The sequence below is a fragment of the Pongo pygmaeus genome, chromosome 4 (genome assembly GCF_028885625.2).
Source record: "Pongo pygmaeus isolate AG05252 chromosome 4, NHGRI_mPonPyg2-v2.0_pri, whole genome shotgun sequence".
Classification (NCBI taxonomy): Eukaryota; Metazoa; Chordata; class Mammalia; order Primates; family Hominidae; genus Pongo; species Pongo pygmaeus.
Genome location: NC_072377.2, coordinates 138,502,775 through 138,517,927, shown reverse-complemented (window position 1 = coordinate 138,517,927; position 15,153 = coordinate 138,502,775). Strand labels below are relative to the sequence as shown.

Sequence of the window (15,153 nt, the reverse complement as noted above, 5' to 3'; positions counted from 1 at the left end):
AGGACGTTTGTTGATCAAAGGCGAAGGGTGTGCAGAATCTTCGTCCATCTACGAATTAATTCTCGAAACCTGCTTCGAGTGGGCCTCGCGCGGAACACAGGGGACACTCAGTGGTGAACGAGACCACTCGCTTAGGCCTAGCAGCGAGAAGGTGACCGTTCACTCAACACACACTAACTGGGTCCCGCAGGACAGGCCCAGGCTGGTCGCGGGGGTTCCCCGGGGCGCCCTCAGCCGGCCGGCCGGTCATAACCGGCGTGATCTCCTCGCGCCGAGAGACCCAGCAGGGACCTCGCAAAACCCAATTCACGTTTTATTTTATCTTTTTTACCTCTCAAATGCATGGAAATTGGCTGCTAGTAGCTTTGCTACAGGAGAAAATCGCTAATCTGTAGTGCAAAATCGGCGCACAGCGGTTTTCTCTGCGATTGTCTAGACGCGGCGCGGGCGGGTCGGAGGCGCCAGACACATTGTATCCGGAGCGCGGAGCTCGGGAGCAACAGTCGCCGCCTCTACTCTGTATCTGCGCCGCCCCAGGCGCCCAGTGTCCGCGCTGGGCCTGGGACTGCCCTCGGGGGATGGGGCCCACGCGGGCTTTGATGGGGGGCCGGGGGCCACTTCGTCCCCCCAGGCGAGGCTCGGGTCCAGCGCCGGCCACATCAACTCTCGGGGGATCTAGCAGCGCGGAGGCCGAGCAGGAGGCCCAGGAGCCCCGCGCGTCTTCCATTAGCGCAGGGACCTCCGGGCCACAGCTCAGAGAATCGGAAGGCCTCCTCCCCCTTCCCGAGCGCTGCCACTGGGGCCGAGGTTTCCAGCAAGAATCCGTGTGTCCCTGCGCACGCACACACGGTGCACACGTCAGTCCGGCGCCTCCCCGTGCCCCGACTGACGCAGGTCCTCCCGCGCGCCCGCAACACGCCCGCAGGCTCCTGTGTCTGCTGCCGGGGCCGCGGGGCCCGGAAGGGTAAGAACGCGGCTCGCTAGCGGGATGGGGACCCCGGCCCAGCCTGGACGCTGTCCCGGGCGGGGCCTGGGGGCGGAGCGCGCCGGGCCGGGCGCGCAGGAGGGGAGGCGGGTCCGCGCCGCCGCCGTCCGCGCCGCCCCGCCCTTGGCCCAGCCGCTCGCTCGGCTCCGCTCCCTGCCTCCGCGTCGCAGCCCCCGCCGTATCCGCCTCCGAGCCCGCCGCCACATCCTCTGAGGTAGGCGCAGCGGAAAAGGACCCCGTCTCCCTTGCGCCCTGGACGGCGGGGGCCGGGTCCCTGGGGAGCTGAGAGGGAGGCGCTGAGGGAGGAGTGGGCGAGGGGCCCCGGCAGCCCGGACCCGGGGAGGGATCGCGAGCGGCCGGCGCGGGCCTGGCTGGTCAGCGGGCGGGCAGAGAAGGCCGCGCAGGCGGGCGCCGAACGGGTCTGGGCTGGGGAGCGCGAGGCCGAGGGTCCAGAGACGCCTGCGGCTGGCGGCGAGAGGCGGCCCGGGCTTGCGGGCGGAAGGGCAAGGGCGGCCGCGTGGAGGCCCGGAGGGCCGCGCGTCTAGGTGACCTTCCCCGGCGGCGCCCTCTGGCCCTGGATCCCACCAGCGTGCATCCGGCGGGGACCCGTTCGCCGCCCACGCTCGCCGGACCAGGCCAGCGGGCGGGTGCCGGCCACGCTGCAGCCTCGGGGATGAGCTCACGTGACGACCGTGGCCCCGAGTCCCCAGGCCCACGCGCCCTGGCCGGCCCACGCCCGCAGAAGCTGGCGCCCGGCACCGCCCGCCTGTGCCAGAGCCTTCTAGAGCGGAACGCGCCGGCCGAGAGTCGACTTAGGCGGTAGAGGCCGGAGCTCGGGCCTGGGCTGAAGGTTTGGCCTCGGAAAAGGAGGCCCCACGGGGAAGGATGTGGCCTTTTTGGTCTTAGGAGTGATTACTGATTCGGTCGTTCATTCATTCGCCAAATGCGGCGGTGCATTCTGGAAACTGTTTCGGAGCCTGACTTTGGATTAGAGGCCCGCAGTCCTAGTGGTTTGTACAAGGTCACACAGCTAGCTGGGAAGACCCCAAACCTTCGTTTTCTCATCTGTAGGATGGGAGCAATTATACCTCTCCTTCGTTGAGTTTTGGGGAATAATAAAATGAATTGATTAACATGAAACCTTTAGAATAGTGCCGGTATGGAGAAGGGCTAAGTAGAAACCCTGACACCCTTGGGGCTTTTTGGGTGAATCCAGCCCATGCCCTGCAGACCATTTTGCTACACGTGGCGTTGTGGAAAGGGTTCAATAAATGTAGCTCCTGTTTTTAAACATTCTTTCACTATTATTGACAAGCATTTGTATACCAGGTATTGAGTAACTTTCAGCTTAATTTATGAAAAATCTTGTAAGTTTACAAATGGACATTGTCAAGCTCGAGCAGTAAGTTTGCATGTGGAGATCTTGAATGCAGGAGCAGACCCTGGTTTAGAGGCCCGTTCCGCCCAGGGTCCCTGTCCCCTTGACTAGCCTCCCCTCTCCTGGGGAGATAGGGGAAAGGGCTCCTCTGTTGCCTAAACTTCTCCACTGAGGCAGGAGAAGGCCAGAGCAGACTACCGAGGGCCAGCCTTCATTCTTCCCACCCCAGCTCTGGACCGTCTCAGCTCCTAAGGGTCAGACTGAGGCACTGAGGCCCTGTGCTACTTTGTCTTCAGTGCCTGGGGTGGTGCTGCCTGGCACACAGTAGGTGCTTGAGAAGGGTCTGTGGGGGTAAATGCACTCTTGTATCAGAATTCACCCACCTTTATTGACAGAGTTTTACTATTCCAGTACATGGCACATAGTAGGTGCTTATTAGGTATTTGTGGAATTATTGAATGGGCATATGAAGGGCTGCAGGCCCAGACCATAGTCCTTTGATCCTGGACTTTTTTTTTTTTTTTTTTGAGACAGGTTCTTGCTCTGTTGCCAGGTCTGGAGTGCGGTGGCACCATATCGGCTCATGGCAACTTCTGTCTTCTGGGTTCAGGCAATCCTCCCACCTCAGCCTCGCAGAGTATCTGGGATCCCGGGCACACACCACCACGCCTGGCTAATTTTTGTATTTTTAGTAGAGTCAGGGTTTCACCATGTTTGCCAGGCTAATCTCAAACTCCTGGCCTCAAGCAATCCACCTGCCTCAGCCTCCGAAAGTGCTGGGATTACAGGCGTGAGCCACCATGCCCGATCCTGGACATCTTTTTGAGGGACACAGACATCTTACTTGTGGAAAACAGCCTCACCTAGCAGAGAGTCACAAATATTTAAAGAACGGTAACAGTATGTATAGTCTCTTGAAATAAGTGCTTTAAACACATCGTCTTCATTCTCTGATTTTCCAAGTCCCGAGGGAAACTTGTTGAACTGGTGTTTCTGGTCTTGCAGGGAGGGTGACAGGGGTGACTGGGATTCTACAGAAGGTGTTGGGCCTGTTACCCCTTCCCTCATGGTGGGTGGATGGACAGCTTGTGCTGGGGTTGTCCTGAGTAGGGTGCCTGCCTGTGGGTAGTGGGGACTACTCATTGTTGATTATTTAGTTTTATTTCTGCTATTCTAGAGTGGGGCTGTAGGCAGGGGTTATTTGTAGCTCAGAAAGTGGGAGACCATACAGGGATGAGGTGCCTGTGGGCCCCTGGCCTTGCTGAACACTAGGCAGGTGTGGACAGTGAACTCCATGCTGGGGTGGTGAAGGGCATCCAACCTCCACCCTTACCAGGAAGATGCTCCTGAAGCACTGAAGTCCACTTTGCCCTTGATGGAATTTCCCATGGTGCAGTGTCTTCGGTGGTAGTGACTGGGAGAGGCGCATGTGTGGTTGAGGACCAGCCGAAGCTTGGAGGCAGCCCCTCCTGGTGCTCAGAGATTTTGTAGTCTGCGGCTTTGGGTTTTCCATGGAGTACTGTGGTAGCCACTGAGAAAAGGTGACCAGTGGGCTCCTCAGCTGGGTCTGGGCGCATTTCTCCACATTACCACGTACTCGTGGGGTTTGCGATGAGTGGGACTTTAAGTTCTTTACTCAGAACTGTGCTGGAAAGAGCACTGGAGAGTAGCTTAGGCCCACAACAGGTCTGATGAGCCATAGGGTCGGTCTCATACAGGTCAAGTCACTGTCTTGTACCTCAGTTTCTCTCTCTCTTTTTTTTTTTTTTAGATGGAGTCTCGCTCTGTCGCCCAGGCTGGAGTGCAGTGGTGCAATCTCGGCTCCCTGCAATCTCTACCTCTTGGGTTCAAGCAATTCTCTGCCTCACCCTCTCGAGTAGCTGGGATTACAGGCGCCTGCCACCATGCCCGGCTAATTTTTTTGTATTTTTTAGTAGAGACGGGGTTTCACCATCTTGGCCAGGTTGGTCTTGAACTCCTGACCTCCTGATCCACCCGCCTCGGCCTCCTAAAGTGCGGGGATTACAGGTGTGAGCCACTGAGCCCGGCCCAGTTTCTCTGCTATAAAAGTATGATTGTTGTCATTACAGTGATTGCTGATTGAGGGCTTGCTCAGCACCTTTCTAGGGGCTCAACGAATGTTCTGTGATGTTGAGTTCACCACCCTATACCCTGGGAGAGAGGTAGTGTGTTTCCATTTCACAGGTTAGCAGACTTGAGCACAGAGAGGTGAGGTAACCACTCTGAGGTAACACAGCCTGGCAGGAGTGGAGTTGGGATTCAAGGCCTGGTCTGAATGGTGGTGCTCTCACATTGCAGTTGCACTCCAAGGGACCCTTGCAAGGTGCTAACAGATGTGAATGCCTTTTGGAAAGTCAAAATTGGTGTTCAGATGGGAGACATTATTTTTCCACACCAGTCAGAGTGAACTTGTGCATGGCTGCTTGTGGGCCAACTGGCAGTGGACAATGGAGTCACCTCTATTTCTTGCAAGGACAGTGGTGCTGAGTGTCTATTATAAGGGTCCGTTTTCCCTGGGATCTGGTGGGAGGCATTCTTTCAGGACCTGGTCAGCTAAACAGTGCCTCATTGTGGACATGAAGGACTCTGGACCCTGTGGTTCAGGGTGACCTTTTGAACATGCTTAGCAGCCATTATTATAATAAATATACAAAATGAAAACTTGTGATAAAATACTGTGTGTGTTCCCTGCTTACCAAGCGCCAGCCACTGTACCAAGTGTTGTATATTAACGAGCTAATTCAGTCCTCACAGTGATGCCAATCCAGGCTCTTTCTCCATATTAGAGCTGAAGAAAAAGGAGTAGAGAGGTTGCGACTTGCCCAAAGTCACATACCTAGAAAGTGGTGGGGTGGGTTAGAACTCAGGTCTATTTGATTCCCGAGGCTTCCTGCCTAAGCACTGTCTGTCTCAACCCCACCTGGTCAAGCCAAGCAGTGAGGCTCCAGGGAACTTGAGGTGCCTGAGGTCAGGTAGGAGCCCCAGGTATGCCTGGGATCCAGACCATAGTGTACTGGCTGCCAGCGCAGGCCATCTCCCCTTGATAGGTGGGTGGGCAGGCTGCCCTGAGTCAGCAACCTTCTCCTGAGCCCAGGAGCTCAGCATGGAACTCAGCTGTGCTGGTGGTGGCCCAGCTGCCAGGGTGTTTCAGAATAGAAGCTACCCCTGGAAAGCTCTACTGCCCACTGCGAGACTGTTGTGGAAGAATGGAGGGAGAGAACAGCTGCATTGGGTACACAGACCTGCTACCAGAGCACAGGGCCATCAGCCTTTGCCAGCATCCTGGAGCTCGAACCAGGAACTGTTCCCCTGGGTTGTTTCTTCCTGGCAAGAAAGAGAAAGTGCTGGAGCGTATGTGTGTGCATGTGTGCTGTGTGTGAGCGAGCTGCTGATTGTGTTCGCCCTCATGTTGGCTTTTAGAGCTAGGGTTGCCTTCTGCTGGGGAAGTTGCTTTTCCTCGTCCTCAGGGCTAGGAAGAGGTGCTGTTGCTGTGATCCCTGGCTGGTCTGATACCCCTCCTATAGGCTGGCCTAGTTCTGCCCTGACAAACCACCTAGGATGGTGTTGGTGAAACAGCAGGGCCAGAGACTTTTCCATAGTACTCTCTTCCTTGGCAGAATCATAAGATGATGGCAATGATGGTGATGATGGTTGTGATTGCTCTGTTGATTAGCGTCTTTGCAGGGATCTGGTGCACACTTACACTTGGTAATCCAAGAGAGTTTAATGAAGACATCATTTGCAAAGCTGTGGACAGGGGGTCAGGTCTGGTCTGTTAACACCCTGAGGCCTACAAGAGAGGGAGCTTCTTGGCAGGAGCTGTGGCCTTGGGTAGAGGAAGGTACTCATTGCCCATCTGAAGCCCAGCCGGGAGGGAGACTCGGGATGAGTACCCCAACTTCATTCTTCCCTAAACTCCCATCTTCTGCAAGTACCTCACGTTGAAAGGCTAAACCCAATCATAAGCCCATGGATAGCAGTCCATAATGATCAGTTCTGGGGGCACAGAGCAGGGTGGAAGAGAGGAGAATGGATCTGGAGGGGCAGACAGAGTATCTAGTGTAGTGGATTATGGTTATTACTGCCATTTGTTGAACACTTACTCCATGCCAGATACTTCTGCTGTTCTGCCTGTTTCACTTATTCCTTGTAACAACTTCCTTAGGCCTAAGGCCTTTCCTCCCAGCTGTTCTTAGCTGAGTCTTGGAGACCCATGGCCACCCTGCTCCTTGTATCAACCATTGCAGTAGTTGTTGGCTCTCCAGGGGTGCAAAGCTCATCTGCCTGAATCCTTCTATTATTATAATTTATTTCTTTTTATTTTTTATTTAAGAGAGACAGGGTCTCACTATATTGCCCAGGCTGGTCTCGAACTCCTGCATTCAGGCGATCCTCCTGCCTCGGCCTCCCAAAGTGCTGGGATTAGAGGTGTGAGCCACCATGCCTGGCACATGCCTGAATCCTTTTTTGAGGGAGCCTCTGCAGAGAAAAGAACATATTTCTACCAGGTGGGGGCCTGGTAGGTGCTTAGTGCAGGGACTGCCCTGAGCTGCTGCTTCTCAGTGGCATCTGGGGGCAGCCCTGCCTGTTAGGCACAGGCTGAGAGGTAGGGCAGGAGGAGTTCCATCTCCTCTGGCAGGCTTTTCTTGAACAAGCGCCTCCGGTGATTCTTGTGCACCCTGAAGTTAGGGAGCTCTGCCCTGCTCATGATTTCTGGCAGGGTGGCCAAGCCACTAGTGGTCACCTGGGAGTGAAATGTGCCCCGACGGACCTTGCCTGATAACTCTTCCACCTCAGTGTAGTTTAAATCTGTTCTCGCAATCTGTATGGACCCTCTAGGTAGCCTTCTGGCATTGCTATGGCAGCAGCCTTGGAACGTGATTTGGGACACAACACAGCTCAATTTCAGGCACAGTGGTTGGCTTTTAAAGTGCTTTTTTTTTGAGAGGGAGTCTTATTCTGTCACTCAGGCTGGAGTGCAGTGGCACGATCTCGGCTCACTGCAGCCTTTGCCTTCAGGTTCAAGTGATTCTCATTCCTCAGCCTCCCAAGTAGCTGGGATTACAGGCACTTACCACACCCGGCTAATTTTTGTATTAAAATTCTTTATCCTTAAACAAATTATCAGTATACACAAACAGCTTAAATAATGAAGCAGAACAAAAAATGAAAATTCAATTTGAAGTCCATTCCTTCCCTAAACCTCCTTCTCCAGAAGCATATCTAAGCCAGCCCCAATTTGCAGATTGGCTTGTATCCTTCCACATGCTTTCCCATCCATTCATGAACATAGAAAGATGTGTAAAAAGGTTTTCCTCCAATTACATGGAATTACAAATTTTCTGACTTTTTTCATTTAACTGTATCATAGCTAGCTAGCTAGCTTTCTTTTTTTTTTTTTTTTTTTGTTTCGAGATGGAGTTTTACTCTTGTTGCCCAGGCTGTATTGCAATAGCGCAATCTCAGCTCACCGCAACCTCCACCTCCCAGGTTGAAGCAATTCTCCCACCTCAGCCTCCCGAGTAGCTGGGATTACAGGCATGCGCCACCATGCCTGGCTAATTTTTTTTTGTATTTTTAGTAGAGATGGGGTTTCTCCATGTTGTTCAGGCTGGTCTCAAACTCCTGACCTCAGGTGATCCGCCCACCTCGGCCTCCCAAAGTGCTGGGATTACAGGCATGAGCCACTGCGCCTGGCTATCATAGCTTCATAGCTAGCTTTCTATGCCACCACATACATCCACCTTCTTCTTCTTCCTTTTTTTTTTTTGTGAGACAGTCTCGTTCTGTCATCCAGGCTGGAGTGCAGTGGCATGATCTTGGCTCACTGCAACCTCTGCCTCCTGGTTTAAGCTTGTGCCTCAGCCTCTCAAGTAGCTGGCATTACAGGCATGCACCATCACTCCTGGCTGATTTTTTTTTTTTTGTATTTTTAGTAGAGACGGGGTTTTGCCATGTTGGCCAGGTTGATCTGGAAGTCCTGGCCTCAAGTGATCCACCCACCTCAGCCTCCCAAAGTGCTGGATTACAGGCATGAGCCACCCACCTTATTCTTTTTGATTACCATATGGTACTCCTTAGTTTGCAAGTATAGTACCTTAATTTTTGTTCATTCATTTTCCTTTTGATGGACTTTTAGGTTGCTTGTGGGTTTTGTGTTACAAATACTGCTGCAGTGAGCATCCTCATGTACACATCTTTGAGTAGTGCCTTGGTTGCCACAGTGGAGCAGGTTCCTAGAAGTGGAATTGCCACTAGGGTTAATGCTGGGTTAATTGCTTTCCAAAAAGAGTGTACCTGTAGTACTCTCCCTTGGCGTGAACGAGAGTGACTGTTTTCCACACCCTCACTGACACTGGATATTATTTACGTTTTTGCCAGTCTGCTGGTTAAATGAGCTTCTGAAACACAGATGTGGTAGTCACTCAACAGTGGCTCTTGGTGGCTCTTAGAATAAAATCCATGCATGGTATTGAGGTCAGAAGCAACCAGTGTTTCTGATGGCACTTGGTCTCCTCAGCCTGAGTTCAGCTCTCCTTAGGCCGAGGTGGGAGCAGGCAGGTAGTGGAGGTCATTGCTAGTTGAGGGTCTCCCCAACTCCCCCACTCTTGGTGATGCTGCAACAGTGACCCTGCAGAGGGAGCTCTTACTTCCTGGTTGCATTGTAAAGGGTTCCTATTGTCAGATTCCAAGTTTCTACTTTTTTCCCCGCTGCTAAATAATACTTTGATGCTCATTGCTCATTCACTCATCAAACACATTTATATTGAATGCCTATTATGTGCCAGGGCTTAGCATCTTTATATACATAACTTTTTCCATATTTTGGATAAATTTATGCATGACAGGCTCTGGGGTGCTTTGAGTTCAAAGGTGTGATTTTGGGGGTAGGTATATGAGGGTAGGGTGGGGTGGGGGCACAGTGAGCACAGCAGCTGTCATTGCCATGCAGCTGATGAGCCAAGAAGGATGTGTACCCCCAAGACAGAGGTTATGTAAGTATTATGCAGACTGTGCTGGGTGATAGATACACTATCCTTCCCCTCTGAGCTTCCAGTATGGGCTGGATTTTCATTCCTCAGCTGGAATGGGGCTTGCATAATTTGTTCAAGGTCAGCCAAGGAAAGGTTGGGTAGGTAGACTGGCAGGCTGTGGAGGGGAACCAGGGACTCCTGTATCCTGGTGTGACTTGCTGGTCCTTCTCAAAGTCTTCAGTGACTGCAGGCAGGTCTGCTCAGCCTGGCCTTGCCCATCCCTCTGTTTCCTATCAACCAGTGGGAATGAAGCCCCCAGGCTCTGCCCTGAAGCCATCACTCAGACAGAGAACCCTGTGGTTCTGTCTCCCCCAGGACGCCCTCTGACTTCTGTCTGTCCAGGGCTAGCTGCTTTGCCGATGCCAGACTGCCCTGCTTCATGCACAGCCTCTAGAGGCTCAGCTTGTGAAGGCCCCTGGGGGGTGGATGCTGCAGAGACAGCTGTGTGTCAGTAGCTAACTGTACAGACTCTGATTTGGAGCAGATCTGGGTGGAAGGAGTGACTGGGAGGGGTGGGGGCCAGGGTTCAGCTTTCAAGTCAGCACCCTGGCAGGGTGTTAAGTGAAAGCAGGTTGCCGACTTTTCTTTCCTCCAGTCCTCGCCTTAGAAAACTAATGCAGATTATTATTTCTGTCATAAAATTGTCTCTGAAATGGGTTCAAGAGCTGTGTAAAAATGGGCATTTTGGGGGTGCTGTCTGTAGCTATAAGAAAGCTGAACTTCTCAGGGAGCGGCAGAGCTGTCTCGGGCCTTCCTTAGTTCCGTCAGATCAGTGCAGCAGGGGATGGGCCGAAGTGCACAAAAAGCAGGAGGGGAAGCTACCACTACCTGGCAGTTGGGGGCCTTTAGTGAAAGGGCGAGTCATCCTTTTGCTGTCCTCGGTGGTGTCACTTCAGGCCCGGGAGTGGACTTGACTCCATTCAGCCAGTGGTTTCTGTGTGTCTTCCTTGCCAAGTGCTGTGCTGGGTAGAATGCTTACCTGGGGGCCCAGAACTGGGGAGATTATGCTTCATTGTCGGTGTTCAAGGAGATGGGGAAGAAAGCAAGACACAGATGAGAAAGCCAGCATCCAGCATGTTTACAGTGAGGCGTTGGATAAGGATATGTTTTAGTGAACCAGCAAGTTCACTTGTGTGCTGCTGGTACCAACGACATGGTTGTGTTGTGGAACCCCACAGCCCCAAAAGAGCTTGGCCGTGTCAGAGCTCCTAGAGGCCCCAGGAGGGGTCCTGTCTGCTCTTCTGAGCTCTGCTCTCTGAGTCCCTTGTCCTTGGGTGGTAATCTCCTTAGTGGCCTTGTACTTTAGGCTGATGTTTGCTGTGGGTGGGGTGTTTTTTGACAGGTGGCTGTGCTTGTTGGGTTTTGGGGATTAGTGATGAGAGAGGGCATTTGGGGAACATTTAATGGATGAGTGCTCTGCCTTTATCCTGAGCGGGCACCAGTCCAGATGTGAAGGCTGCTGTGTCTGGGAGGCGTCTCTTCTGTGGGGTCAGGGCAGAGTCGTGGGGAAGGCTCTGGCTCCTAAGGTCCAGGGAGGTCTCAGCTGACCCACAGATATTACCACTGGACTGCTTCTCCTCCTGCCTCCCCAACCCCCACCCGCGGCTGAGTTTTTGGCCCCCCTGGGAGGGATAGCACTGAAGAGGGGTGCTTGGTTCACTGATTGTTTGTTAACCCTGTCGGGTGGAGAATGTTCTGGGCCCTTTACTGTTATGTTCTGTGTCTGCCTGGGGTTACATTGCCTCAGCTTTCAATCCAGAGTTGTTCTCCTAGGAAGGGGTCAGGTAAAGGGTATTTCTTGAGGATCTGGTGGGTGGTTTCCTGGTCTATCCTGGGGGGAGGCACCTACAGGGTTAGTTTGGGAGGGAGGAAAAAGTGGGGAGAGGGGAGCCCCCAGACTTGAAAGAGCCAGTGGCGGGCAGTGTAAAATGGATCTTCCCCCCTCATCTCTCTACCCTGATACTAATGTGGGCCGACCTGTCCATGGTTTCAGCCTGATCATGTGCAAGAAATAACACAGCAGTGACAAAAATAGGACAGAGTAAACAGCTCGCTGCTCTTCTGTCTGTGCTTTGACACAAAAGTGAGCTGGGATAAAATTAACAAAGCATCTGGAAAAAGTAAAGTAGGACCTGGATCACAACTTCATAATTTAAAATTGTAGAAGTTTATACTGTTTCTTTTACAACATACTCAGTGAGTCTGTGGCCTCCTGCAATGCCTTTGAAGTTAAAGCTTTGGCCAAGAATGCAACTTCCATTTGTGATATTGTTCCCCTGGGATCACCTGAACCACTTTTTAGTGGGCTCCCTCCCACTCACCAGGAGCATGTCATACATGTGTTTATTTGTGTGAATATATATACATGTAACTTCAGATGGTATATATGCAGATGAATTTTGATAATTTAGGTATACTTTATTTTAAAACGAATGGAATGGTCCTTCTGGTTGAGACTAATGATTCTGGGGATGGAGAAGGTGCAGGAGATGAGGCTTTCTCATGCATGACCCCCTCTCCTCCTGGGCAGAGCACACCGTGTACAGTCCCAGATTAGGATATTAATCTTGTGTACACAGCATATACAGCATGCCAAAGCAAAGCCTTCCAGGAATGCAGTGTGGTCCTTAGGGCGAAGACTATTTGAGTTACTCTCCTTCCTTGAACACCGAGGTGCTTAATAAATGTTTGTTGATTGACTTAGCGATATGCAGCAATCCCAAGTAGTCCTTTGATGGTTGGTTTTAAAAATAAAGTTACACTGGAGCGCAATAAATGTTTGTTTAAATTAATGTATTTGGAGGATGTATTTGGGTTTTTTCCATGTGAAGAGTTGCCAAACTGGTTAGGTTTTACTGTGTTCTCTATGAGAAATATGAAGTGGGTTCTCATAAAGTCCAAAAGTTTTGTGAAAAGTTGGGCCCATCCTGGCATATAGTAGGTACTCCATAAATATTTGTTGAATGAATGAAATCAGAGCCACATGGAAAATGATGTTCCCATGAAAAGCTCTGATTTCTATTCGGTGCATTTAATGTCCTAATAGCTGACATTTTGTAAGATGATATGTTTTATTGGCAACAGTCCTACAATTCAGTAAAGTCACTGGCTCATGGAAATGTGTCTTTGATAGTTTATTCATTAAGCAAATATTTCCTGACTCCTACTCTGTTCTGGGCCTGGGCTCAGTCCTGGGGATGCTGAGAAGGAGAGGTCTAAATTGTTGATCCTCTGTCAACAAAGACTCATTGAGTGTCTCAAGCTCTGGCCACAGAATGAAGGACAAGACAGCAAGGGCTTCTTGGCCCATCTGGGAGGATAAGCTACCTGGAAGTCTTAGTGCTAGGTGATTTTTATTGGTTGCTAATTACATCTAATAATTGTTATTGATGGAAAGCTAATTTCCCTAATTACCAATGCATTTATTCTGGTGATTCTTTTATCGTAGCAGAAGATGGCTGTGCCACCCACGTATGCTGATCTTGGAAAATCTGCCAGGGATGTCTTCACCAAGGGCTACGGTGAGTGTTGCAGAGAGGGAGTGCCTTTCAGCTCACAGACTGAGTTGGCATGTTTGAGACTTTACCGATAACTGTTTAGGAGACCCGGGTAGGTCAGCTGTTCTGAACGTTCACATGAGGGAAAAAAGAAGCTTTCATTTGTGTGGCAATTGAAGCAACTTTGGTTGTGCACCCAGTTGGACAGGCTCCTGCATTGGTGCTGTCAAGTGGGTATTCTTGTTTTCTCTTCCAAGTATGGAGCAGCCCTGTAGAAGCTGCTGCAGTGGAGGGCGGCTTCTATATTTAGCCTGTGCTTAGGCACATGCCCACAAGGCCCAATGACTGTGTCTCTGCCAGCTGTCAGGCGTCTTCTTATCAGACCCTGCTGGGAGTGCAGGTGGGACCCAGGTGGGGGTGCCCATTCTGTGCCCATTCTGTCTGCTGCTGTTCCATGGCAGCTGAGCTCACCCCACAAGCAGCAGCAGAGACTGGGTGCCCTCAGCCCTTGTGGCAGGAGTGTGCTTCTTTTAAAAAAGCATTTCGAAGCAACTGTGAGGGGGGCAGAGGTGCTGTTCTCTAGTTAGTTATTTAACCTATTGACAGTTGTCTTCTTCTTTCTTTAGGATTTGGCTTAATAAAGCTTGATTTGAAAACAAAATCTGAGAATGGATTGGTAAGTTGTCCAACCCACATGGAACATGAGTATTTATTTATTTTTATTTTATTTTATTTTATTTATTTATTTTTGAGATGGAGTTTCGCTCTTGTCGCCCAGGCTGGAGTGCAATGTCGTGATCTCAGCTCACCACAACCTCCACCTCCTGGGTTCAAGTGATTCTCCTGCCTCAGCCTACCGAGTAGCTGGGATTACAGGCGTCTGCCACCATGCTCGGCTAATTTTGTATTTTTGGTAGAGACGGGGTTTCTCCATGTTGGTCAGGCTGGTCTTGAACTCCCGACTTCAGGTGATCCGCCCACCTTGGCCTCCCAAAGTGCTGGAATTATAGGCCTAAGCCACCGCACCTGGCTTATTTTTATTTTTAAAAAAGATTTTAGATTCAGGGTGTACATGTGCAGGTTTGTTACATGGATGTATTGTGTAATGGTGAGGTTTGGGCTTCTAGTGTTCCCATTACCCAAATAGTGACCATTGTATGGGACGTGGGAATTTGTTGTAGATCAACAAATAACTGTCGTGACCTGGCCGGCAAAGCCAAAAGAAGGTACTTTGTTGTTGTTTTTTTTATTCTGGCAGTTTGTGGTTTTCACATTCATTCAATTTTCTACATGATGGGTGGTCCAGGGGAACCATGCCAGTAGGCCCCCAGTTCAGCAGCAGGTAATACTCAGAGGAGAATGGGGCAGGTCTCAGTTTTAGTTTTCCTTGTGCTTCTTATTTTCAAATTCACCTGCGTTCAACCACATAAGTGTTTTTAAAGTAATCTTAGTAGTCCCTTTTAAATTGGTGTGCAGTAATTGTTGGAAGGAAGAAGTTTTGGGTTTGAATTACTGCTGTGTCAGCTTTAGCTCAGTGCTTTTTCTCTGTACCGGGCTGGAGCCAGGATGGAAGGGAGATGCTTTTCTGTCCAGACTGAAGAGTTACAGAGAGGAAGGAAGCTGTCTGCTGACAACAAATTCCCCATAAGATTTCTTTACATAGCAGGCTCCTTTACTCCCATCTGTACTTTAAATATCTATTTGAATTGTAGAGTTAGCCTTGGCCCCCCCGCATTCAGGGTCTTGCCTCTTGCAGAAAGGCAAGTATAGTGTTTAGGAGTAAAGTGAAGCCAGGTGAGTGCTATGGTGCAGGCTGTGACTCTCTCTCTCCTTTGAAGGAATTTACAAGCTCAGGCTCAGCCAACACTGAGACCACCAAAGTGACGGGCAGTCTGGAAACCAAGTACAGATGGACTGAGTACGGCCTGACGTTTACAGAGAAATGGAACACCGACAATACACTAGGCACCGAGATTACTGTGGAAGATCAGGTAATGGCTGCTGTGAAAAGACACGCATTTATTAATTCACATCTGCCGGCCTGCCTTGTGACTAAATCTACTGGCATATTTCTTTTCTGTTCAGCTTGCACGTGGACTGAAGCTGACCTTCGATTCATCCTTCTCACCTAACACTGGGTAAGAGTTTCATCTGTTTTCTCCACAAGGATGTTCTCTGATGTTGCAGGTGGTGGAAGCCCTTTGTGACAAAATGTTTTGGGGGCTGACAGCACCTAAA

General features: G+C 50.9%; 1 protein-coding gene across 5 annotated transcripts in view; it reads left to right on the top strand.

Moving 5' to 3' along the window:
• Positions 1-628: 628 nt before the first annotated feature.
• Positions 629-15,153, top strand: part of VDAC1 (voltage dependent anion channel 1) — a 33,306-nt gene continuing 18,781 nt past the window's right edge. The window contains exons 1-5 of one of the 5 annotated variants that reach the window (XM_054488558.2): positions 629-964; positions 12,870-12,939; positions 13,542-13,591; positions 14,754-14,906; positions 15,001-15,053. In XM_054488558.2, coding sequence (XP_054344533.1) covers positions 12,873-12,939; positions 13,542-13,591; positions 14,754-14,906; positions 15,001-15,053 — 323 coding nt within the window. In that variant the 5' untranslated portion in view covers positions 629-964; positions 12,870-12,872. Of the gene's footprint in view, positions 965-1,069; positions 1,200-11,982; positions 12,765-12,866; positions 12,940-13,541; positions 13,592-14,753; positions 14,907-15,000; positions 15,054-15,153 lie in introns of those variants that run through there. The other 4 variants (XM_054488556.2, XM_054488557.2, XM_054488555.2 and 1 more) reach the window with 4 other exon arrangements.